The 25431-nt window shown below is 43.2% G+C and overlaps 1 protein-coding gene across 1 annotated transcript in view; it reads left to right on the top strand.

The window, feature by feature from the left end:
• The window catches only part of LOC114070197 (fibrocystin-like), a gene marked incomplete at its 3' end in the record, with an annotated part of 85413 nt that overhangs the window by 13150 nt on the left and 46832 nt on the right, over positions 1-25431 (top strand). Inside the window, exons 9-29 of the mRNA XM_027907444.1 lie at positions 389-453; positions 1050-1089; positions 1894-1964; positions 3748-3849; positions 4662-4757; positions 5871-6006; positions 6844-6958; positions 7857-8132; positions 8708-8797; positions 9412-9505; positions 9942-10084; positions 10911-11041; positions 12086-12255; positions 12874-13012; positions 15334-15488; positions 17057-17241; positions 18224-18346; positions 19883-19988; positions 20900-21178; positions 24589-24719; positions 25258-25393. Of these exons, the coding sequence (XP_027763245.1) occupies positions 389-453; positions 1050-1089; positions 1894-1964; positions 3748-3849; positions 4662-4757; positions 5871-6006; positions 6844-6958; positions 7857-8132; positions 8708-8797; positions 9412-9505; positions 9942-10084; positions 10911-11041; positions 12086-12255; positions 12874-13012; positions 15334-15488; positions 17057-17241; positions 18224-18346; positions 19883-19988; positions 20900-21178; positions 24589-24719; positions 25258-25393 (2783 nt within the window). The remainder of the gene's footprint in view (positions 1-388; positions 454-1049; positions 1090-1893; positions 1965-3747; positions 3850-4661; positions 4758-5870; positions 6007-6843; positions 6959-7856; positions 8133-8707; positions 8798-9411; positions 9506-9941; positions 10085-10910; positions 11042-12085; positions 12256-12873; positions 13013-15333; positions 15489-17056; positions 17242-18223; positions 18347-19882; positions 19989-20899; positions 21179-24588; positions 24720-25257; positions 25394-25431) is intronic.

Here is a 25431-nt window from a genome sequence, read left to right as displayed (position 1 = left end):
GCTCCTTCTTACAAATTAGAGATGTGTAGAGGAGTAAGTAGAGGAGCAGCGCTTTTGTCATCCTGTCCACCCTGCCCCTGTTCCCACACTGGTCCTTACCCATTTTTTTTGTTTCAAATGGGGGTTCTGAAGGTCACCAACAGGCTCAGCTTCTGGGAATAGGTTAAAGAGGGCCAAGCTGGAGCACTGTGCTGCTGGGAGACATCCTGCTAATCTGCTGAACTCACGATCATCAGTGGGAAGATGGGTTGTTCCTCTTCCATTTCACCAGTTTCTCTTAGAACTATCTTAGAAGATGTGGGCTTATACACCCTCTGTTTAGATGATTCTCACTGTATTTTGCTCTTCTGGCTCCAAAGACTCAACAAAGTCCTTTGTCTCTCCACAGTTACCCCATTTGGGCAGAGGATGGACGGGGGACCCTGCAGTGCCGGGTGGAAGGGAACCACATAGGTTGGTGGAAAGGGGTAAAAATCGTGGGTTTCTGGCATTCCTGCAGCTCCAGAGGATAGAGCTTCTGTTCTGTCTGCAAAGAACAGGGCTCAGGGCTGAGTCCACAAAAGCAGCTTCAAATCAGGGTTTACCAGCCTTCAACACAGCCACTGCCGTGGTTTGCGTCCTCTGCACAGCCTGGGACAACACCAAGTGAAACGATGACATGATGTGGACATTGCTGACAGCAACAGTGTGATTTGGGGTCCTTGCTCAGTTTACAACTTTAATCCTTCTTATCTGTGACAGACCTTCCCTTTACTGCTTTGTGAGAGGAATAAATTGGGTGCTCCCTTGTATTTTCTCTCTAGTAGCAGGCTGGATCCCATTCATTTTTCCTCATTTCCAAACACTCTGAAGAAGCTTCTAATTTCTTGTAGAGGCTTTGAGCAGCAAGCTTCTTGTTTGGGAAAGATATTCTGAGTTAAAATATATGAAACAGACTTTCCTTACTGTTGTAAGGAAGAGGAGAATCAGGCCCAGGACACCTGGACAAGGTTTGGTAGGATGCACTCCGTGTTTTGCCATAAAGCGTGTCATACTTTTCTCTCTTCCAGGGTCCCACAACATCAGCTTCTCGGTGTTTAACAAAGGAAAGTGAGTAAAAGAAACTTTTCTCCCTTTTTCTCTGGCTTTGCATGGGGATACAGCTGCCTTGGAGTCCAGAATAAGCAAATGATGTTTTTACTGAATCAAGTGTTTCATTGTTCAGAAATGGGGTTTTGTTTTCTAGAGAAAATGATTTTCAGATTGGGAATGAAAAGGGACAGTGTTTCCCCCCAGAGCATTTACACTTCGGTGTTTTAATACTTTACTTTCAGCGTTCAAAGCATAAGACATCTTGTCTTGGACAAGGGGGAATGGCTTTAATCTGGAGGAGGGGGGGTTTCAACTTGAATATTGGGAAGAAATTCTTGGCTGTGAGGGTGGTGGCACACATTGCCCAGAGAACTTGTGACTGACCCATGCCTGGAAGTGTCCAAGGCCAGGTTTGAGCAACCTGGTGTACTAGAAGGTGTCCCTGCCCATGGCAGGGGGTTGGAACAAGACAAGATCTTTAAGGTCTCTTCCAATCCAAACCATTCTTTGATCCAATAAACCACGCTGAATGAAATTCTTTCACCTTGCTTTTAACTATTCATCCAAATGGGAAAGAATTTAGCCATAAAAGGAGGTGCAAATGGGTTCTGACGGCATCAAAACATACTTTACAATGTGTTAGTTCTATAAAAAAGTGTTTTAACAGGATAATGGGTCTCACGGGTCAATCCCTCAATGTGCTGGTGAAAGGTGTTGTTGGACCTTGTAGAAATGTCCCATTGTTCCTCTGGAGAGTGAATGGCCAGCTCTGCTTTAACTTAAATGGCCAAGGATCTCTCAGGCATTTTCTCTCTCTTGCAGGTCAGCAGTACACAAAGGTTCTTGGCTCATCAGTGCCAAACAGGAGCTTTTCCTGTATCAAACACATTCAGGTATTACAATGATCCCCCTCACTGCTGCACTGTCTTCTGGCAGTCCTGATGTGGCCCAGGAAAAGACCTCTCACTGTTACTTTTCCCGTTGTAATCCTGTTGGCAGCCTAACCTAAGAAAACCAGCCAGAGAACAGCAGTATGGCATGGTTTGGGATGATGTTGCTTTATTGTTGTTCCTTTTCCTATCAGATCAGTTTTAGACTTGAGATGTTTCATCTACAGGGACTTCTGCCTTGTAAATCACTCTGTATTTGGTGAGGTTGAGATTCTGGAAATGCAGAACTTGAGATGAGACATCTCCCACATCATCTACAAGGAGATGATAACCAGCCACTCCAAGAATTGAGTCCTAGATAAGTGATGAATGGCAGGTTACTGCACCATCAGTTTATAAAATTAATTAAGGTTCATTAAAAATAACATACATGTGACTTTTCCAGCTCTATTGTAGGCAGGAGACAATGAAATACTGAAAACCTGCTTGAGACTATGGTCATGGGCTAAGAGTGTTCAAGATTTACACGGTCAGAGAGTTATAGAACAAGGGCTAATGGGTTTGAACTTTAAAAAAAGAGAGATTTAGACTGGATGTTATGAGAAAATTGTTTACTGTGAGGGTGGTGAGGCCCTGGCAGAGGTTGCCAAGAGAAGCTGTGGCTGCCCCTGGACCCCTGGAAGTGTCCAAGGCCAGGTTGGACAGGATTTGAAATAATCTGGTCTAGTGGAAGCTGTCCCTGTCCATGGCAGGTGGTTGAAATGAGATGATCTTTAACACCCCTTCCAACCCAAACCACTGAAAGATCACTTGGTTCACCTGCACAGGTCCCCACCAAGGTCCCACCAAGTTTTTGATATTAGATTGACTGAAGCAGATGTAATAAATTCATTAATTCCTTATGGGTTGCATCTGAGAATCTTGGTTCAAGAGTTAACAAAACCTTTTTTTACTATAAAAAGTCCCATGTAGCCAATAAATGCCCATGTTTTGTATATTTTTTTATAATGCACTGCTTGTTTCATCCTTTAATTGAAAACTCTTTGTAAAGGAGGATAATTTAATGTCCTTATTTGCAAGTTGAGGCACATTAAAATGAGACAACTCTGTATGAATTTGTCTATGGGCAGAGCACAAGCAGAAAGAGCTGCCAGATGTATCCAGCAGGCTGTACTGTGCTAGCCTGTGGTCAATATTGTAAAATCAAAGTTAAGCAACAGATGAATTAACAACAAAAAAACATCACATTTTCCAGTGTGGAGGGGCAAGACTGTAACAGATAAAATCCTGAAAGAATCTTGTGGTCATGATGTGGACACTCAGATGTCAGGTGTTGAGCTCCCTCCATTTGTCCCTGAAGTCTGAGGGATGAATGTGGTAACATTTAAACCCATGGGCTAAATTGAGAAGTGAGTCGGAAGAGGTCAAAAGGATTAAAACAGTTTTAATTCCACCTTTTTTTTTTTTTTTTTTCTTCAGAGCTCCTCAATAGCACAGGATAGAGCAGTTTGCAATCTGAGCATGACAGATGCAGCCACTGCTAAGTAACAGCCCAAGCACTGTGGTGTTTCTCCTGTCATGCAGCCAAGTTCTCCGTGTTGATCATTCCTGGTGTAATCCCAGCGGCTGTCAAAGCCCCGTGAAGGATCAGTGAGATGCTGGTTTCATTCACAGGAGCTGCTCTGGCTGGAAACAGTGCAAGTGCACTGCAGGCTTTCACAGAAATAGGACTGGGGTTTAACTTCCCAATACTCGTTTTCAGATTCCCTTTTTCCTTGCCCTGCAGAGATAGCCTCCGTGTTCCCAGCTGGAGGGAGCCTTGGAGGGGGCACTGATCTCACTGTCACAGGGGATTTCTTTGAGGAACCGGTGCAGGTCACTGCTGCAGGTGAGAGAAATATGAAATACTTGTTTTTCAATACAGTGATCATGGCCCTGAGCACAAAACCCAAGGGATGTTTAGTGATAACAGTGTAGAAGTTGTAGGAATCACCTTCAGGAAGCTCCAGTTATTCTGACTGTGGGCGTGAACTGTTTTGCTTGCTGGTAGTACCAGCCCAGGCTTCTAGGGGATTGTTAATACCATTTAGAGACAAGGTTGAGGCAGGGTATTCTGTCCCTTTCCTTCAGTCTTGTGCCCCCACCCAGAATAGAACATCCAGCTCAGGAGTCCTTAACACATGAAAAAGTAGGCCATGGAGATGCTCCGAGGGCTGGAGCCCCTCTGCTCTGGAGCCAGGCTGGGAGAGCTGGAGGTGTTCACCTGGAGAAGGATCCAGGGAGACCTGAGAGCCCCTTCCAGTGCCATAAGGGGCTCCAGGAGAGCTGGAGAGGGACTTGGGACAAGGGATGGAGGGACAGGACAAGGGGGAATGGCTTCCCACTGCCAGAGGGCAGGGATAGATGGGATATTGGGAAGAAATCTTTTTACAATGAGGGTGGTGAGGCCCTGGCACAGGTTGCCCAGAGAAACTGTGGCTGCCCCATTCCTGGAGGTGTTTGAGGCCCAGGTTGAATGGGACTTCAAGGAACCTGATCTCATTGAAGATGTCACTGTCCATGGCAGGGAGTTGGACTATATGATCTCTGAAGGTCCTTTCCCACCCAAACCATTCTATGATTCTAGGATGGGGTCATGCTGCAGCTCAGCTGTGTTTCCAGGTCTCACACAGCACATTTGTCTCCTTTTCCTGCTCGCAGGTGTCCCCTGTAAAGTCAAGCACGTCTCTCCCCAGCAAATCAGATGCACCACTGAGCCTGTAGGCAAGAACAGGAGAACTGGTGCCCCCCAGCCAGGTATGGTGTCCAAATAACTGAAGGTCCGAACAAGCAAACACACATGGAAATGCAGGGCAAAAATCATTTGGTGATGAATGCAGTCAAGAAACAGAGCTTTCCAAAACACTACCTGCTTCAACATTAGACCAGTTTCTTCATGGTTTGACAGGGAAAGGGACTACAAAGCGAGCAAAGGGCTGGGACTCCTCTTCTATGAAGAAAGACTGATGAGAGAGCTGGGGTTGTTCAACCTGGAGAAGAGTAGGTTCTGGGGATACCTGAGAGCCTCTTCCAGTGCCTAAAGGGGACTTACAAGAATGACGGGGATAAACTTTTAGTAGGGACTGTAGTGACAGCACAGAGAGTGATGGTTTTAAACGAAAAGGGAGTCGATTTAAATTAGGTCTAAGTTATTTTTTACAATGAGAGTGGTGAGACCCTGGCACAGGTTGCCTAGGGAAATGGTGGCCTCACTCCTGGAAAACATTCAAGGCGAGTTTGGATGGAGCACTGAGCAACCTGATTGAGTTGTAGATGTCCCTGCTCATTTCAGAGGGGTTGGGCTAAATAACCTTTACTGGTCCCTTCCAACCCAACCCATTCTATGATTCTATAGTCAGGAAAAGCAGGGTGGAGAGCTCAGCCCACCACATGCAGACAGGTGATAGTGGGAGGAAGGTCAGACTGGTGTGTAGGGTTGTGGAAAATGTGGGGAAAAAACTGTGGATAATATTTAGAGGAGGGATAGATGAACTAGAGCTATTGCAGAGGTTTTTGGGGATGCTGCTTGAGTGGAGCACTGCAGTAGAAAATTATTGTGCATAAGATGAGATTTACCTAATTTTGGCAGTGGGTCATCTCAGTACCTTTTCCTGCAAGAGCAGACATGGGAGCTGGTTGGATGCTCTGCTCTCTGCAGATTTTTGTTGTTTCTGGTGGAGGATTTCAAGGCAGAACAAATTCCCCAAAGCAAGATCTGTGTTCTGCCTTAGACTGCAAAATAGCCCACAAACAGAGCCAATTTATTATTAAAATTTTCTCTCTGGCCTGCCTCCTACACCACTGATTCCAGCATGTGCTCTGGGATTTCTGTTGGCTGCTGCTCAGAGTACTTTTGTTTTAACTTTCTAGGAAACAGAGGGCTTCTCTTTGAAGTCTGGGATGATGCCTCTGATCTGACAGAAGCAGGTCCTGGATACAGATGGCAGTTTGTACCTAATGCCAGCTCCCCAGTAAGGTTCCTGTCTGAGGCAAAGAAGTCCTTCAGGTACTCAGTGATCTTAAAAAGCTATGAAACCATGGCAATCACCTTTAGCAGTGTAAGGTGCAGCAAAAACACCTGACAGCCCTTTATAGCAGAGCCTCACTGCACAGCTCCTGTGAATCAAAGCAAACCCTTTGCTCTGAGAGTCCTTTTGAAGATTAAAATATGCAGTGAACTGTTTTATTTTTTCCTCCTTTTGCTTTCCCGCAGTATTTCTGCTCTACCTGGCCTACGTGTGCTGAAATACCACAAAAGAAATTGCTGTGGAGGTAGAAGGAGCTCCAGCTTGAGGCTGTTTTGGGCTGGAGTTCCAGCCAGATGTGGAGGGGCAGATTCTCAGCTGATTTTGGCAGCTGCAGCACACGTGGAGTTAATGGAAATCAAGTTATTTGCTCCAAGCTGTGGAAATATCTAAACTGCATTGGTGTCATTGCCTCTTCAGATAGACCATTGAAAAAATGTGCAGTGTACATGAATTCTTATTTTTGCTTACCACTTCTCTGTTTTTCTTGGTTGATTCTGAATGTGTTCTTGGCTTTTTCCTCCCTGTTTGAGGTTAAGACTTTACTTGAGAAGAAATACCCAAAAAAGTGACCACCAACAGAAACATACTTAATTTCTTGGAGCTGGTTTTTTTTCTAGCCTTTTGGAAAAATTTTGTAAAAAATAAATTAAATTTAGTGTGACATTGAGTCTTTTTGAGGTTTCTTCAATTATAAAATATGTGGGTTTGTTTTGTTGGTCTCATGATGTTTCCTTGTTACTTGGTGTACACCTGAAGGTGCGATGAGAGGATGGGGGTTTTTCTTGCTATGTTATGGATGTTCTCCTTTTGCTTAGTTCCAGGCTTCATGGATTTTTTGTGGCTCCTCAGACCAACAATTATACCTTCTGGATTCAGGCAGACAGTCAAGCATCTCTCTACTTAAGTTTGTCCCAAGATCCAGAACATAAGGTATTACTCTGGGCAGAGAAAAATGAGACCAGGATGAAAGTGGTTTTAACTAAGGTCATAAAAAACTGGGAATTTGCTTATTCATCCTTATGAATCTATTGCAGAGTGAAATTTGTGTGATTATTTTTGATGTTTTACATCAGGTCTGCCAGCTGTTCAGCTCATAAATAACTTTTGCTTGCAACCAGAGTCACTGATTGGTTTTTCTGAGAAGACCTTTTTTTTTTTTTTTTTTTAAGTTCAGCAAATTTCAGTCACTAACAGTCTGTGCAAGAGGGTCCTGGAGGTTTGTTCTCTGATTTCTTCAGTTTACCTTCTTTTTTGATTGTTGAAATATTGCCCTCTGAAAACACTGATCCTTGCCTTTGGGAAGTTGAGAGGATGCTATAATGAAGGTGATCTATTTATCTGGGCTATTCTTGAGCCCAGCAACTGAACAGGTCCAGAAGAAACATAGAAGACTTTTTATCTATTAAAAAAATAATAACATTACTGGTCTTACTAATGGTAGCATATTACATAGAATCCTAGAATGATTTGTGTTGGAAGGGACCTTAAGGTCATCTTCTTCCAACGCCCTGCCATGGACAGGGACAACGTCCAATAGACCAGAGCTCCATCCAACCTGGCCTTGAACAGTTTCAGGGATGGGGCAATGACAGGTCCTCTGGGTAACCTGTGCCAGGGCCTCTACACCCTCACAGGCAAGAATGTCTTCCTAATATCCAATATAAACTTATCGTCTTTCAATTTGAAGCCACTAAATCGGTGACATTGCAGCAACCTGGTCTACTGGAAGGTGTCCCTGCCCATGGCAGGGAGTTGGAAGGAGATGATCTTTTAGGTCCCTTCCAACCCAAACCATTGTGTGACTCTGATTTGGTTCTTCTGCACACAGGTGAGAATTGCTTCTCTCCCTGCTGGCAATTCAGAGTGGTCTGAGAACTGGGCGAAGAACTGGAGTGAAATTTGGCAGCCAAAATCCCAGAAATTTGAGCTGACTGCTGGTTCCAGGTACTACCTGGAAGCACTACATCATGGCAAGACACCCAGCAGTGGGATGAGAATTGGAGTCCAGATACATAACACGTGGCTGAACCCCCATGTGATGAACAGCTACTTCATCGAGAGACATGAAATTCGGGCTCGTGCTTTGCATCTTCCAGAAGTGCAGGTCAGTGCTGTGTTCTTGACCCTGATAGCTGGGCTGGCCCTCATCCAAATGTCCTGGGTGGCAGCAAATCCTAATTGTAAAGTCTGTGCTTATGCTTGATGTGAAAGTGTGTTCCCACCTTGCTTTTAACCTTCTGAGAAGAGCATCATGAGCTGCAGTTGTTCAGGGTTTTTACACACGTTGGTGTACATTTTTTGACACGTTGGTAGGTGCATGTAAACCCTCAGCAATGAGGGAAATTTTTCTTGGTGCTTAAACCCCACAGCTGCAGCTCAGGATCTTAAGGAACTGTTTGTGCCTGTCAGTGTGTCTGCACAGGTCATGTATCCCTTGTGATCCTGATAATTTAAGAATTTAGATTTAGAATTCAGGTTTGTGTCAGTAGAGACCATGGAGGACAAGAACAGTTTCAGAGTAGCTGAAGTATCTCTTGGAAGGAATTCTTGTTTCACACATGCTTAAAAATTCAAAATGTGTGCCATGTAATCCTCCTTGGTAGAAGAAGCCAGATTTGAAACGTGTCTCATGAAATTTGTGACTGTTTTCGCTTATTTCTTTGCTTCTTTGCTTGCCAGATGTTGACTGTGTCTGGTACAGGGTGTTTCAGTATCTCCTGGAATAACACACGGCACAAAATGATCTCCACAAATGCTACAGCTCACCAGGTAGGTGCCATCAAACACACACATTTGGTCCTCTGCTGGGGTGTAACCAGTGGAGATTTGGTTCTTGACAGCATTTAAGTGTTTGGCCCCAAAGCTGAGATAAACTTTACATGATTTAAGGGTGATTTTTTTTTACTGAGAATGTCTCACAGTGAGATTTTCTGGGGGGAGTTTGAGTCCCAGCTGTATTCTAAGCATATCACAGCATCTCTTGGAATTCCCTTGAACTGGACTCTTGGACTTCTCCTCTAAGGTCAGGTGTAGAGTGAACAGCTCTGGCTTCAGACAGGATCTCTTACTTGATCTTGATGTGGTAGCTGGTCAGTATTATAGCAACCCTGGGTGAGGGCTCCATGACAGTCAGTAGGCTGAGGATGCCTCACACCCCTGAAAGGTACCAGACACGGGAGTTTACGCTCTGCTGAGCTGAATTTTATTCTTTTATTCTTATATATTTTTATTCTTTTAATATTTGGCTGCCTGCTCATTCAGAGCTGCTGTGCCACTTGCTAGTGAAAAATGGGGTGATGGTGTGTGTGTTGAGGCTCTCTGATGACATGATCCAGAAACCAGTGGGTTGTGACTGCTTTTCACTTTCTTAATTTCTTTTTAAGGTGCAAACAGCAATAGAGGAACTTCTTTCAGTAGGATGTGAAACTGAGCCAACTTCTGCTAAAATTCTTTTCCGCAATGGTTTTGAGAAAGAAGGTAGTGATTTTTTTATTGCAACTAAGCGGTATTATGTAATTTAAGGGGTATAAGTATATATATTTATGTTTCTCAGCTATTCATTATTTGTATTTATTCTCATGGGGGAGTTTATGGAACTAGCATTAAAAACAACACAATCAATAGAACAATCACAGTCATAGAATGCCCTGAGTTACAAGGAACCCCCAAGGATCATTGAGTCCAACTCCTGGCCCTGCACAGGACAACCCCAAGAATCACGTCACGTACCTGAAAGTGTTGTCCAAACCCTTCTTGAATTCTGGCAGGAGAATGCTTAGAGTAGGACTGTTTGCCAATTTTTGGATATCCACTTTCTGTATTTTCATGAATCTCTTGGTTGTACTGGTATTTTCTGAATCACTTTCAAACATTCCATTTCCTTTTGGTTTTTTTTTTTTTTAATCTCTTTCAGATACAAAGAACATCATTACCACAGGAAGCACTGTCAGTGGAACGGAGCCTTTCTGTGGGAGGTTCAGTGTTCACAGACCAAGCCAGCTGGTGAAAACCTCCCCATCAACACTACCAAGATATGACCTTACTGAATATACACACGTAAGTGGCTGCTCTAAATGAGTAGGTTGCACTGGGGACTGAATACTCAGTGCCCAAGCAGCACTTAAAATTTTCTATCTGGTCTGCTTAGAATTCCCTCAGATCTACCAAGAATTGTGTCTTTGGACTGTGCTGGTGGCCAGGGTGTCTTTTCACTGACTGGGGTGGGTGGTTTGAGATCCCTGAGATGTTGATGTTGTTAAACACATTTGGCTGCTCTCTGCTCCTAGGGATGCAACTCCTAATGAGGGAAAGGAAAAAGTGGGATGATGTTGGGGAAAGACGAGAGAAGTAGGGATGACCAGTTCTTGACAAAAGAAGAAAACCCTTGTTATCTGGGGTCCACTATCGCTCACTTTTCTACTCATCTTCTGCTTTTAATATGAATAAGGGCTTGGTTTCAATCTGTTGCCCTTTCTTTGCCGCTTGGGGGAAGGCAAATAGGCAGATCCTGAACACTTCCAGGGATGGGAAACCCATGGCTTCTTTGGGCAACTTGTGCTAGCACCTCACTACCCTCTCAGAGAAGAAATTCTTTCTAATATCCAAGCTAAATCTATTACCTTTCAGTCTGAAGCCCTTCCCCTTTGTCCTCTCGCTCCATACTCTTGTCTGAAGTCCCTCTCCAGATCTCTTGGAGACTCTTCAGGCACTGGAAGGGATTCTAAGGTCTCCCTGGGGTCTTTTCTGCTGCAGTCTGAACAAACCAATGTTAAACTGGGTTTGAAACAGAATATACTACCTTCTACATACATCACATATATAAATGATATATAAATTACCGGTGGTTTGATTTGCAAAAATTTTATTCCCTCATTTTTTGCAGGTGTGTTTTGCTCACAAAGGCCATATGAGTAACGTCCTTCTTATCTCTGTGTCCTACACTAATGTCTCTTCATGTTCAGTGACGAAGAACTTCACTTGCCTATGGGATTTCAATCACACTGAATCTAGAAGGTATCAAGACAGTTATGGTTTCTAGAGTTTACACTTTCCATACTAAGGGGCTGCACTGGGGAAGTTCTCATCTGTACAGGAACAAATTGTCAGTGGGGGTAAGCTGACATGTGCTCTTACCTGCAAAGGCACCCCTGGAATATGATTCCATGCTTTATGAGGATTTACTGAGTAAAGTTCCATGTTCCTTGTCACATATAGTATCTTACCTTAGTAATACACAGATGAAGAGTTTGTTCTGTTTGTGGTAAACGCACCAGAAAGTTTCTGAGGACAATAATTTCCCAGGTTCTTTGACCTCAGACAGTGGATTTTCTGCAGTGAAACAGGGAGATAAATTCATTGTGTTTTTTTTCCCTGCCAGGAACCTGATGAGATCATTGGTACACAATGTTTTAGAAATAGGTGTAGGCTTTGATTTTCTTTATTCACTTCAAATTCCATGGGTGGAAAACATTTGGTAGTAGATGCAAAGTTTGAGACAGGTACACTTAAAAAACATCAGGAGTGTCAGAAGAACTTGGTGGAGAGAACTGGGAGCCTTTAGCAGTGGTCTCTTATTCCCAAGGGTGCCAATTCTGGATTGACCCCATTGAGATCACTGATGCTATCCCAGTATTTTGCCAAATTGGAGAAGACAGTAATTCTCACACCCCACTCTTGTGATGTAGAAAAGGATCCATAAGCAGAGACCTGTGAGGGTGTTGAGGCACTGAGACAGAGAAGCTGTGGCTGTCCCATTTCTGAAAGTGTTCGAGGCCAGGCTAGATGGAGCAACCTGGGATAGTGGAAGGTATCCCTGCCTATGACATGGGGTTGGAACTGGTTGATCTTTGAGGCTCCTTCCAGCCCAAACCATTCTGTGATTCTGTGGTTTAAAACCTTGTTTCTCATCAGAGACGTGTAAAGAGTGATCACAAGCTACTCAGTAAGTGACTTCTGTATGAGTAAATAACAGTTGTAACAACAGTAGTACCTGATGTTACCTGGAAGCTTCAGAGTGACCTCAAATTCAGTTATTGCCACGACTTTGGTGTCTTCCAGATGGACATTCACCTGCACTGACCTCTGGAAGAGATGTGTGAATCTCTCCACGCTTGTCCAGGACCTCCCTGCCGGTTCCCCCGTGTTTGTACATGGGATAGACTTGCAGAAGGAAACATCTGGGTCATTTTACCTTGATGAAGTCATCATTGCTGACAGAACTGTGACTGGTAAAGGAATCTATTTCTCTCCTTTTTTTTTTTTTTTTTTCCTCCCCAGAATATTCCATTAAAATACATAATGATAAAGCTGGAGGAAGCTCTTTCAAAGAGGGATTTCCCAACAGGCACAAAAATAATTTTGTTTTCTTTTATATTACACTTGTTTGTTTCTTTCTTTGGTGTTTTTTGTTTGTTTGTTTGTGGGGTTTTTTGTTTGTTTTTGGGGTTTTTTGTTTGTTTGTTTGTTTGTTTTATGATAGCAGTCAAGAAGGAATTGCCAAATACCAGTATTCTTGGTTTATTTGGAAATATGTTATACAAATGGTACAGGCTGCCCAGGGCAGTGGTGGAGTACCCATCCCTGTAGGGATTTCAAAGATGTGTAGATGTGGCACTTAGGGACATGGTTTAGTGGTGGGTTTGGCAGTGCTGGGGAAACAACTGGACGGTGATCTTAGGGGGCTTTTCAATCTCAAGTGATTCTGTGATTCTAGGAAATGTAACTCATCAAAACAAATCGAAAATAAACACCCAAGAAGGTGTGATCCCAGCTATGAAATGACAGTAACCTGGGCATAGTCACAGCTGCTCTCCTTGCTCTAATGAATGCTTGTGCTCTTCTTCCAGTTTCTCAGAGGGATCCCAAGCCCCCTCAACCAGGTGGGAAGATGATTGAATCAGTATCTGTGGTGGGGTCTCCTCCAACTTACAACGTGTCCTGGGTGGTGTCTGGCTGCGGTCCAAGCCTACCTCTTCTCTCTCCAAGGTAGGGACAGTGAGTGGCTCGTCTCAACACCCTCAAATACCACTGGCACTTCCCCCAACATGTCTGGACCTGGTTGTCAGCTGGATTCAGCTTCTGAAAAAGAGTTTTTTAGATGTTTCAGCTGATCTGTGGTGTAAGATGCACATGGGCCACTAAGGTATGATGTAGGACTAGAAGGAGACTTAAAGCCTTCTGGAGTAGCGGATGAAGATCAGAAAGACATGCTCCCAAACACCTTTAATGACATCAGGCAATGAAAGCCCACCTTGTATGTCCTTGTTTACTGAGATGGTTTCTAATCCTCTCAGCAATGAAAGAGGAATCAGAGCTACAGGCAAACTAGATCAGAGAGTGCAACATTAAAGAACTGTACTGGCAGAAAATAGGTCCTGTAAAGTTGGATTGTATCCAGCTGAGTCAACAAGGACCTGATGGGAATGGAGCCAGGCAAGAAAGAAGCTGGAATTATGCAGCCTGCTCTCTGCAGGGCCAGCTGTTACCTTGGCTCAGCTTCTCCACTCAAACTAACTTGCCCAGTCACCCACAGGAAACCTCCTTCCTGAAGAAGATAAACCTCAGCCAGCTGTCAGTTAATTTGGTTTCTTACCTTGTGGTCTGTTTTCTTCCAAGCTAATTCAAAGCAATGTGTCATCGGTTTTAAGTGCTCCAAAGACAGCTGGATTTTTCTTTAAGAGGTGGCTAAGTTCTGAAAACAGTTAGGTCTGCTTCCTAGAGCAGCCAAGTTCTTGTATTTCCTGATGAAATCCAGGGCTTTGGTGAATTCACCTGTTGGATTTCAGAGACATAGGCAGAGTCAGCACAAAGGAAAACCGATGCAATCCAGCTTTTTGGTGTAAAAGTCTTTTGGTGTAACAGTTAAACCCCAGATCAGGCCCAGCTGTTTTGTAGAAGTCAGCTTAGGGAGCACATCATAGAAGGATTTGATATGGGAAAGTCTCTCCTTTAAAATCACATTTAATTGCCTGTGTCAAATGTAATATTTTGACATTAATCAACAACAATAAAGGCAAAGGTGAGAATACAGGGGGATGTCTGTGATACTTGATTTGTGCAGCCAGAGGTATAACTAACAGAAAGAGGGGAAATAGTTACTCCTGTCTGGAATATTTAAGGAGACTCACTTTGGAATGCTGCATACAACACTGATGCCCACATTTTAAAAATGGATTTAGAGAAACTTGGGAAAAAAAATGCCATGAACATCATTATGGAGCTGCAGAAAATGGAGAGAAAAATTTAAGAAGCTCAACATGTTCAGCTTATAAAAAGAGGATTAAGAGTTGGATTGACCACATTACCTCTCACCAGGAAAAAAAAAAAAAAAGGTGCTTGGCACTAGTGAGATTTTCCATCTCCCTGAGGAAGATAATAGACAAAGCAGAGAAGTAGAGAATGCTGAAGCCAGGAATACTGAGAACTGGAATTAGCACATGCTTTAAAAACGGGTGGGTTGAGCACTGTCTTTGGACATCTTCAAAACAAACCTATGTCTTTCTCTTCGCTGAACATGGGTTGTGATTTATTCTAATGCAACTCCTGTTCCTGGTGGAACAGGAATATTGGCTAAAATCTGAGGTACCAACTCTACAAAATGCTCAGTGATTGTAATCTCAAAATTTGCTCTGCAGAAGCCAGTTGTCATCCGGACACTGAGCCACATGGTGGCATTGTTGTACCACAGAGAGGCTCCCTCTCCTTTGAAAAAAGAGAAATTTCGTGGTGAAGGAGAAAGTATTTGCAGTTTTAGAAACTGGACTTTGGGTGAACTTGAATTACTCTAATACAGATGTGGTGTTTGGGGACATGGTTTAGTGGTGGGCCTGGCAATGCTGGGTTAACAATTGGTCTAGATGATCTCGGGGGTATTTTCCAACCTTAATGATTCTATGATTCTGCAATATGAAATATCCCTGTAATTCAGGGGAGTTAAGATTTTGATAGACTCGAGGGCATTGCAGGGTGAAGTAGGAAAGCTTTGATTTTTGTAGATGCCGCCCTGGCTGCACTGAGCTGGTCCTTTAGAAACACCACTGGGGTAGGACCTGCTTGATGGTGTATAAATTTCTTCTGTCATAATTTTAAAAAGTCACTTCCCACAATTTTCTGTCGTGTGCATTGGCTGCATAATGTAGACATAAGTTGGGAATATCCAATTTTGTTTGAGCTCTGGAAATGTTCCCCTTAGACCCTTCAGGAGTGTCGCTCCCATAGGTGTCCCTTGGCTATTGGGTGATATGGGGGTGACAGGAGTGGGGGTCTCAGCTGCTGATGCCTTCATGTGAACCCTCTCTGTCCCGCAGAGGTGCATTACTTGGGGAGGGCTCTGAGGAGTACGGACACCTCTCTGTCTCCACGGAGGATGTGAGAGTCAGCCTTACCATCCAGAGACTGCAGAAGTCATCCCCACCCCTTGGAGGGACCTTCCACATCCGCTTGGCCAGTACAGTGATACCAGGTAAAAGAAGATGCAAGTCCATCTGGATTTCCTTAGCAGGGAGCCAAGTGAAGAAGTAAGAGCCAGAGAAGCCTCAACCCTGGAAGCGTTCAAGGCCAGGTTTGGTGGGGATTGGAGCAATCTGGGATAGTGGAAGGTGTCCCTCAGTGGGGTTGGAACAAGATGATCTTTAAGGTCCCTTCCAACCCAAACCACTCTGTGATTCCATGAAAAGACAATATTGAACCTTGGACATGCTCAGGGTACAGACTGGCAGGTTATACCCCTCATGGAATTTGCCAGATCTTTGCATCTGATGTCCTTCAAGAGAGAAGTTTAGTATTATAGACAGGACAGTATTCCTAGATGAGTTTCTTCCAAAATCCATACAGCCAATATGAAATATCTGCCTTAATCTTAAAGAACTTTGGATCACATCCCAAAATTTGCACCCCAAGGTTTCATTACGCTGGCTTTTCTCCAGCATGTGTACTTTTGGTGGTCACGTGTGACAAGAGCTGCGCAGGTTACCAGGAAATTCCTTGTTTTCCAGGATTTTCAGGATCAGTAATTGGTTTGCAGGCAACACAGAAGTTTTTGTACAAGTTTTGTGCTTGACCTGGATTGGCCACGCTTTAGATGTGCCAGGTTTCCTTGTGTTTGGTTTAAGCAATCAGAGGCTTAAAATGAAAAGGAGCAGATTAATCTGAGCAAGGCCAATGATAAAGTTCTTGACTGAGGAACTGGTGACTCAGTTATAAAGTCAAATAACAAAAGAGAAAATGCAGCCTTAGAATATTTATGAAATAACTTTTTCCTCCATGTTTTTACTTAAGATTTTCCTCTCTTAACTGAAGATTGTCTCAGAAGTGCCTTGCTTTGAACATAATGTTTTTAAAATGTACTCCGTGCCTCTTGCTCTCTTTCTTACGAATTGGTTTAGAGAGATTTATTGTATCTGCAACTTTGAATGGCTACGTCAAAAGAGATAAAACATCATTTGTGTTTATTTAGGATTGGACTCTACCTGTGGAGCTGACAGGCTGACTCTCTCCACACCCATTTCATATAGAAAGTTTCTGACCTTTCTGTTTTGAAGGAAAATTACTTGCACACCAATACTTCATGTGTCCATATTGCGTAAAAGTACTAAAATTTCTGATGCCCCCAACTGGAGAGGCTCCTATAATTTTCTAGATCTTCAGATTAGATATAGGAAAGAAATTTTTTATGATGAGGGTGGTGGGGCACTGGCACAGGTTCCCAGAGAGATGGTGGATGCCCCATCCCTGGAAACATTCAAGACCAGGTTGGATGGGGCTTTGAGCAACCTGGTCAAGGATTTATTGTGGGAGGGTTGGACTAGATGGCCTTTAAGGTCCCTTCCAACCCAAACCTATGTTTCAATTCTATAATTCTATCATCTTTTGGCATTTAGGGTCCAATAAGTTTCTGCTGCTTTTTGGCAGTTTCAAAGCTTTGAACCACAACAGCCTTGCATTAAAAATTAAACATCTTTCTTTTCTGGGAGCTGGCAGGTGTGCTCCCCCAGGGATGATGATATTTCTGCTTTCTGATGTCCCTTGCAGATGTTTCGGTGCACATCTCCTCCCACCACCTCCGCAAGCTTTTGCAGGACAACGTAGACAACTCTACCGCTCCCTACTTCAACACAAGTGACTTCATCGTGACCAAGGACTTGAACTCGTGCTATGAAAAAGTCTGGACTCTGACTTGGAAAAAGGCAACTGGGGACTTGCCCAATGTTCTCAGTGTACAGTAATTTCTTTCACTAACCCCCACTTTGAACCCTGTTCAATATTCTTTGGCCTTGGGTGATTCACTCTCCCAGTGGTTCTTTTTACGAAGACACCTGTGGGAACTTGGGCAATCTCTCTATTTGGAAGAGCGAATTCCAGATTAGATGATTAAAAAAAAACCAGTTCCAGGGAAAGAAGTTGCATCTTCAAGAGTCTGTGCTTCAAAACAAGGAGGATGGAGTGTAATTTCCAGGCTTTATTTTGCAGTTCTGCAAAGAGTCTGCCATACTGAAATGAAATCTATTACCAAAACATTAATCTTTCAGTGCAGTAACTGGAGCTCATCACAGATTTGTGGCATCATTTATTGACCAAGGTCTTTTTCTAGAGAATTATCCTACATGGGTTCATATCTGGTCCTCATAAGTCTCAGATGAAGGTTCAGTTTACATTCTCTCATCCCAAGATTTGTCATGTTAGTTTTGCTTCAGGTAGAAGGATCTTTTAGAATAAGGACTCAGACTGAGCTGCTTCCTCCCCCAAAAGAAAAAACTATTTCTTTATATATTCAGTTTCTAAGAGTATCAGATTATTTTTTCAGCAAATCAGTAAGTTCCTGTTCTCAAGACATTGGCCTAGAGGGTGAAAAGGGTTTGAGTTACATATTAAGCTGTAGCATAGATCTTTGTTTCACTCAAAGGCACATCTTTGAGAAGCTCTTTGCATGCCTAATTCCAAATGGTATTACTAAATATTAGAAGTTTATTTGCTAATCTGTCTCCTCAGTTTGCAATCTCTTTGTCTGCAAGGTGAAGGTGGGAACAGAGAGAAGTAAAGTCTTGAGTAATGAAGATTTAGACCTGATGATTTGATTCATGGACAGAGCCTGAGAAGAAGTTTCCATGAGCTATTTGCCACTTTGTAAAGATTCTGTTTTAACTGAAAATTACAGGACAGAAAAGGATGAGAAACTTAAATTCCTTGTTTTTTTGCCAGGTCTCTGCCAAAAACCTCACTGGTCTGAAGGCAACTGTTTCTACTCGTGTGGTTTATGATGGGGGTGTGTTTATTGGACCCATATTTGGGGACATGCTTGCTACCCCCAATAACAAAACACAGGTGAGTTGATGTGCTGTCACACTTTCTACTGATTCACCTGGGTTGTGTAGATCCAAGAGTCTCACAGGTATTTGGGTACCTTGTTCTGCCACTAAATCCTTCCAGAAATATGATGTTCTGTGCCATAAACTCCTCGTATTCTGCTGTCTGGTATGCGGAGCAGGACTTTCCTCCAGGAGCAATTGCAGGTGGGGAGAATGGTGATCGTGGGTGATGGAAGACAATTTGTTTATTTTGAGGCAGTGACCAAGGCAGGACAATCTCTGGACTCCCACCCTTGGTGGGTCCTCTGGTGCTGCCCACCAGACTGGGAACGCCACTGTTCATCTGCAGCATTTCTGCTGTTACACTGATGGGCAAAACAAATGAGCTGGTGGCTGTGGTACCCATCTGTGAGTTAGGCAAGTCCCTCAGCCTCTGTGGATCTCAGTTCTTCAAGTGTGAGAAGAGAGTAAGGAGGGCTTCCTGGCTGAATGAGTAACCATTCTGGCTTGCTGTGTTCCCAGCTCTGCTCTCAAATGTTGCAGAGCAGTGGGTATTGCTGGCTCTGCTTCCAGCAAAGGCTGACAGGCACTGTAGTGATAACAGGGTGATGCTGGATGTGCTTGAAGCCCAAAGTGGGGCCAGATCATTGGGCTTTTTTGGTGATCCTGTTTCCTAGACATGAGTATCTCTCTTCATCCAGTGATTCAGCCACCTATGATATCTTTTCCATCTGTGCTGCACACATACCCTCAAATAGCCCCAGTGAAACAAGACCAGCAGCAGCAAACAGATATCCTTGTAATTTTTGAAACTTTATTCTGTATTGCTGCTAGCACAACCATAAAAGTGTCCCTCTAAATGTGCCCCTACTCAAGCAGAGTGCTTTGCAACCCTGTGCTCCTTGCATTTCTTTGAGACAGTCTGCTTTTGATTTTTGTAGGCATTGGTGTACTCTCCTGGCACATCCCTAATACCTGGACAGAGATAAAGAGGGGGTCTCCTATGCCCTATACTTTACCAGCTGACTCTTCTGAGATATCAAGGTCTCAGGAGAGATATCTCTTGATATCTTTTAGATAACCAAGGTCACAGCCCAGCTTTCTTCCTTCAGGGGCAAAGAATAAAATTGAGGGCTGCATGCTGAGAAAACACTTTGTAGGATTCATTTTAATTAGTCTTACAGGTTGTTTTAAACATAATAAACTTGTTCCTAAGGCAAAGTGGGAAGAACTGGGGAAAGGCAAGCCGGGTCTTCAATAGATGACTAGAAGAAGAGGAGTTGTGAGATCCCAGCAACGTGGGAGATAAAATCCTGCAGACACCACGAAAGGCTGATCATACAGTGTCCAAAGCTGTGATTTGCTTTGGCTTGGATGAGCCCTAATAAGCTTTGCAATTAAATTTGTAATGAAGCTGCAGCTGTCTGACTGTACTTGGCTGAATGCTCTTGGGAGCTCAGTGTGGTTACCAGCATCTATCAGGTAGTTGTGGCTCTAGAAAACACCTCTGTTTCCTTCCGAGCTTTAAGGTAACCCTCCTCTCTGTCTCCAGGTGGTGGTGGTGGTGAATGATGTCCTTTCAAACTGTTCTGGCTCGTGCTCTTTCCTGTTCAGCCAGGAATTGACACCCACAGTCAGTGATGTGGAGTATTTATCAGGTAACAGAGCTTTGTGTCTGAACAAAATGACAAAAATCCACTGTTCTGTGAAAAATATCTGCTAGATGATGGTTTCATGTGTATGTGCATTCTTTTTTTGAAATTTCTGTTTTTATGGAAACTGCATTTTTAATGGGTCACTTCCGATCAGCATCATTTCCAGATGTGTTAAGTGTATCCAGAGTAGGGCAATGGAGCTGGGGAAGGGTCTGGAGCACAAGTCTGATGAGGAGCAGATCAGGGGTCTGTGGGTGTTCAGCTTGGAGGAAAGGAGACTCAGGGGAGACCTATGGCTCTCTACAGCTCCCTGACAGGAGGTTGAAGCCAGGTGTGGATCGGTCTCTTCTTCCAATTAATAAGCAATAGCATAAGAGGAGATGGTATCAAGTTTCATTAGAAGAGGTTTAGAATGGGTATCAGGAAAAATGTCTTCATTGAAGGGGTAATCAAGCACTGGAACAGCCTGCCCAGGGGAGTGATGGAAGCATCCTCCCTGGAAAGACTCCAAAAGGCATGTGGATGTGGCATTTGGGGACATGGTTTAGTGGTGAACACAAGAGGTGCTGGATTAACAGTCAGACTCAATGATCTGAGAGGTCTTTTACAACCTTAATTATTCTGTGGTTCTATGGTAGGTACATAAAGGGGATAGAAACAGTGGCAGTTTGGTGCTTAAAGCAAAATTGGCTCTTAGCTCAAGCAATTTTTATTAAAAATTTAAGGAAAAACATAGTAGATGGACAGGGACAGGCAGAAATTGGTGGTATTTGGGCAATGAGACAACACCAGTGGTGCAGTTTTCAGGATGTCCGGATGAATCTGGTGAGAACTTTTAACTGTTGGTTGAAAGCGAATCCAGGGCATTGCTACACCAAAATTCATGCGTCATCTTGTTGATTGTGTCCCTTCAGATGAGGGCCCCCTGGCCACAGTGGTTATCAGGGGAGATGGCTTCACTGAGGAGAAACCAGCACTGCAGGTGGAGGTGAACAGCACAACCTGCCACGTCACAGTGTCGAATCAAACCAAAGTGGTTTGCCAGCTGGAGAGGCTGCCAGTGGGAATCTACCAGCTGGCACTACTGGTGAGGCCTTATGGATTTGCACTCAATGGCAGCACAGGAGAAGGAATCTTCCTGAGGGTGGAGCCAAAGCTGGTCGCCATCGAACCTCCTGCGACTTCAGAGATCGGTAGGTTTGAACACCAGACCAGCTCTGAGGGACCGTCTGCTTTCTGCTCCTTCCTTTCCATGACCTGTTTGGTTCTTCTGTACTTTCACTGCCAAGGTCTTCACCAAGGCTACCACATCTCAAGGAGCCTTTGGATGATACTCTCAGGCACACAGTGTGACTCTTCAGGATGGTCCTGTGCAGGGCTAAGGGTTGGACTCGATGAACCTTGTGGGTTCCAAACAAGTCAGCATATTTTGTGATTCTGTGATGAGAAAGAGATATTATGGCTTTACACGTTGTGTGGGGAATGTTACTTAAAGAGTGTCAGACTTCTCTTTGTTCTTTGTGTAGGCAACCAGTTTCCCAGCTAGTTTTGTTCGGGAATTGTAATTTCAAGAGCACATATATTCATTCCAGCAAATCACGTGGGTGTTAGTGTTTCGTATTCACCCTTCCACATCCATTTGACATGTAGCTGTGTAGTATTTGAATTAATCTGGCCTAATCAGACCAGGTATTAGGAAAAATTTCTTTACTGAAAGGATTGTCAATCATTTTAACAGCCTGCCCAGGGCAGTGATGGAATCACCATTCCTGGAGGGATTTGGAAGACATGTAGATGTGACACTTGGGGAGATGGTTAAGTGGTGAGCTTGGCAGTGCTGAGTTAACAGTTGGATTCGATCTTAAGAGGTCTTTCTCAACCCAAATGATCCCACGATTCTACAACTGTGAAATGGCTGAACTGTGGTTTGTCCCAGTCCCATTGGAGTGAACTCATACAACGAGTAATAAAATGGGAAACACATTCTTTGTTTAGATACAAAACTGAGAAACTTAGAGAAGCTCAAGCTAAACTGAGTCTGCTTCTGTTCCCATTACCTCTCCTCTCTTTGAAACAGAAAAGGAAATAAAGGGTGATATATTCCATACATGAAGAGAAGAGGTGGAAATCTATTCCACAGGACTCTGAGGGCAAACGACCATATGACCCTCTCATGTGCCCTGTATGTGACACAGATGGAAGTTCAACTAAGATGCCCAGACAACTGTAGCTAAGCCAAAAAAATACTACAAATAACCAACCTTTCCTTTTTTTGGGAGAGGGAAGGGTCTACTCAGCCCAACAAGAAACATGGAAAACACTCTTGCCACACCTGGGCTGTGGCAGTAAGGACAATCTCAGCTTATCACTTCTTTTCAAGAATTAAGGAATGTATTTACAAACCACATCTACTCTGACAATAAAGGTTACCCAGATTTTTTTTTTTTTCTGGAAATCTTGGCATTTCATAATTCTGATGTTTTGAGATCATGGTAACAAACTACCCTGAGGGCAGGAATATGGCCTAGGTGCAGCAGGAAGCCACATGGCCTGGAGAACTTGAATCATGCTTGGCCACCTTGGATTAGGCAGAGAAAGGGAATGATGGTCTGTAAACCTCTCCACGGATAAGCCGTGGGATGGACTTGTAATAAGGTAGGGTTCCTAAGCTAGAAGTTGTGTCCACCTCTTTCTTTTCTTTGTTTCTTTTGGGGGGTTTCATGGGAAGGAAGCTATTGTAACCCTCTTAAAAAATTTTTTTTTCCGTAATGGGAGGATCATTTAGTGCAATAAGGTTAAGACTCACTTTTGATTCATAGAAAACCCAAGCCCACAGAAGTAAAACATCTCCAACAAACTCTAAAATAATTCCAGAAATGGTAAATTTTAGTGCTTGGGCCTTGCTTCTCTTTTGCTTTGCTGGTAGTTCAGTTCTTCTCCCAATTACAGTGATCTGTCACTCATTAAAAAGGAAGCAAGTATAATGTTATCTTACATTACATGTGCCTGGAATGTTTGTAATTGGAAAGAATTACAGCTTCCATCTGTGTTTTTAATTTCTTCCATTTAAAATACCTCTTCAGTCTCATCATAAAGTGCACACAGGCAGTATTTCACTGCATGTGGATATAACGTAGATATCAAAACATAAGAGCATCAGTCTTTACACAACACACATGGATTTTGCACTCTAAATCTGAAGCTCCTTATCTGACAAGTCTCTCATTAGACAAGTGGCTTCAGTTTTCACTTCTTGCTCTTTCTGACTCTGCAAATTTAATGTTACAGAACGGGAAGGCGAGAAGCAGCTTGTACTTTGCTGCATCAGCTCCCTCTTGTCAAAATATCCTTGGTGTCAGTGGTGCCATGCTGGGAGATCCCCATGACCTAACTCCAAGAGCATGGAATGCCTTTCTAAAGATACTCCCATGTTCCAGTGGAAAGCAGGAGCTTACTGTCCATGTATCCGATTGCTGTTGTTTGCCTGGTTTTGCTGCCAGCCAGAGGAAATCTAGAAGATTAAATTTCTATAGTTCTCTGGTGGTTTAAAGAATGAAAAGGAACAGATACTTTGGGGGAAGTGTACAGGGGACTTTGCCATCAATACATAATTATTTTAGTGTAGAAGATTGTTTATATCATATATGAAAAGAATCATAAAAGCTCAGTTGGTTTGTAACGTAGTCATGCTAATAAATACAAATAAACACTGCATTAATAAAGTTCCTGTCTAAGCTGTCTGTCCAGACACAGTCCTAAAACTCTCCAGTGCTGAGAACTAGAGCAAACAGCTGTAAGTTTCTGGCAAAATTCCTTTTATTTTTAAATTTGTCTCTGAACCACATCAAAGAACAAAGTCCATGTTAGAATTCCCATTAATATCTGTTCCTGCTCCCTTTTCCTGCTTCTCTTTGAAACATCCCTGAATCTTCTGATCGCTTGGAAAAGCAAAGGGGGCACCTCTACTATTTACACTGGAATAGGATGTTGAAGAAAGATCAAGCACAAGTCTGACTTGTGTGGGGCATGATCCTGCATGTGATGGATGAGGCTCAGCCCTGGCACGAGGGAGAGCAGGGTTTGCTTTAGTACTTCACTGAATCAAGGCCCTCCGTGACTTTCCTCACAGCTCTAAGTCTCAAGCTCTGCCAAGTCCCCTTTCTAACCTAAGTTTCCTAGACACAAGCCACAGGCTTTTTGGACAGCAGGCTCCCTGGGAGCTGTTTGAACTGTGAAAGCACCTGCTGTGTTAAGCTCATTTTCCATTCTTAGTGCTTCTTCCTTCCTTCCCTGTTTCATTCTTGGGCTGGGGATCTGTCTAAGAGAGAGATCACAGGCCAGAGCCTGCTGGTTTAAATAAGTATGTCATTAAAAATTAACCCGAGAAACAAACCAAGCCCCCTCCTGTATCAAGGAGAAGAATCCAAATAATAGGCAAGAAGGATCTCTGGTGAAAGAGAGGAAATCAGGCACAGCAAAGTGGAGCAGATCATCATCAGATCAACTGAGAGACCATACTTTTGTATTCATCTATAAACAAAGAATCCTTTGCATACAAAAATATTCTGTGTATTGAATGTAATTAAATAATTGTGCTTTTTAGGAGGACTGAGAGTGGCTCTCAGGGGGACCAACCTGGAAGGGATAAACGTGGTGTTGTTTGGATCTCAGCCTTGCCCAGTTTTGGAGGATAGCAGAAATTCAACCAGAATTGAATGTAAAGTTCCTTCTCGGGTAAGAAACCACATATTTTGGGGAACAATCAACAACCTACAGGCCTTTCTATGTCTTTCTGGCCTAAGCTACATTAGGGAAAGGGCAAACTGCAGTCCATAAGCCAAGTCTTGGCTGTGGGACAATTTACTGTGCACTCCTTCTACAGAACAGACCAGCTTAATTAAAAATAGATTAATAGGTGATTTATGAAAACCAACCAAACAGCAAACAAATCCTTAATTTAGTAAGGATATTGTGAATTAAAAACGGCACAGTTCGGGATTTTATTTACTAGTTTAATTTACTAGTATGGGTACAGCAAATCCAAATCTGCATAGTCTGGAATAGTTTTAAGGTTTCTAATTCTCCATAGATGTTTCCTTAAAGTCAGCATAAATGTACATATTTAAGTGGAGTCTGGGTACATATAAGTTTCATGAGTGCTATGTGCCTGACTTGTTAGGTATGGGAGATGCAGGAAAATAGTAAATTTATGTTTGTTTTTTTTTAATTAGTACATTCTTATACCTGACATTTTCTTAATTTCTCTTTCTAGGGGACAGAGGATGCTGCTGCCCATGTGACATTGATTTCTGGGTACCAATCAACAACAGTAACCAACTTGTTCCGATATGATCCTTCCTTAAACCCTGCTGTTGTATCCCTGAGCAGGAACAGAAGTGGCATAGCAGGTGAAAAGGCTGAAGACATATATTGGGAACCATCTGGA

Source organism: Empidonax traillii, unplaced genomic scaffold, assembly GCF_003031625.1.
Source record: "Empidonax traillii isolate 1590-97213 ecotype Southwest subspecies unplaced genomic scaffold, ASM303162v1 scaffold1464:size105375, whole genome shotgun sequence".
NCBI classification, from domain to species: domain Eukaryota; kingdom Metazoa; phylum Chordata; class Aves; order Passeriformes; family Tyrannidae; genus Empidonax; species Empidonax traillii.
The sequence above is the reverse complement of the archived record's forward strand: the minus strand, read 5'-3'. Positions and strand labels throughout refer to the sequence as shown.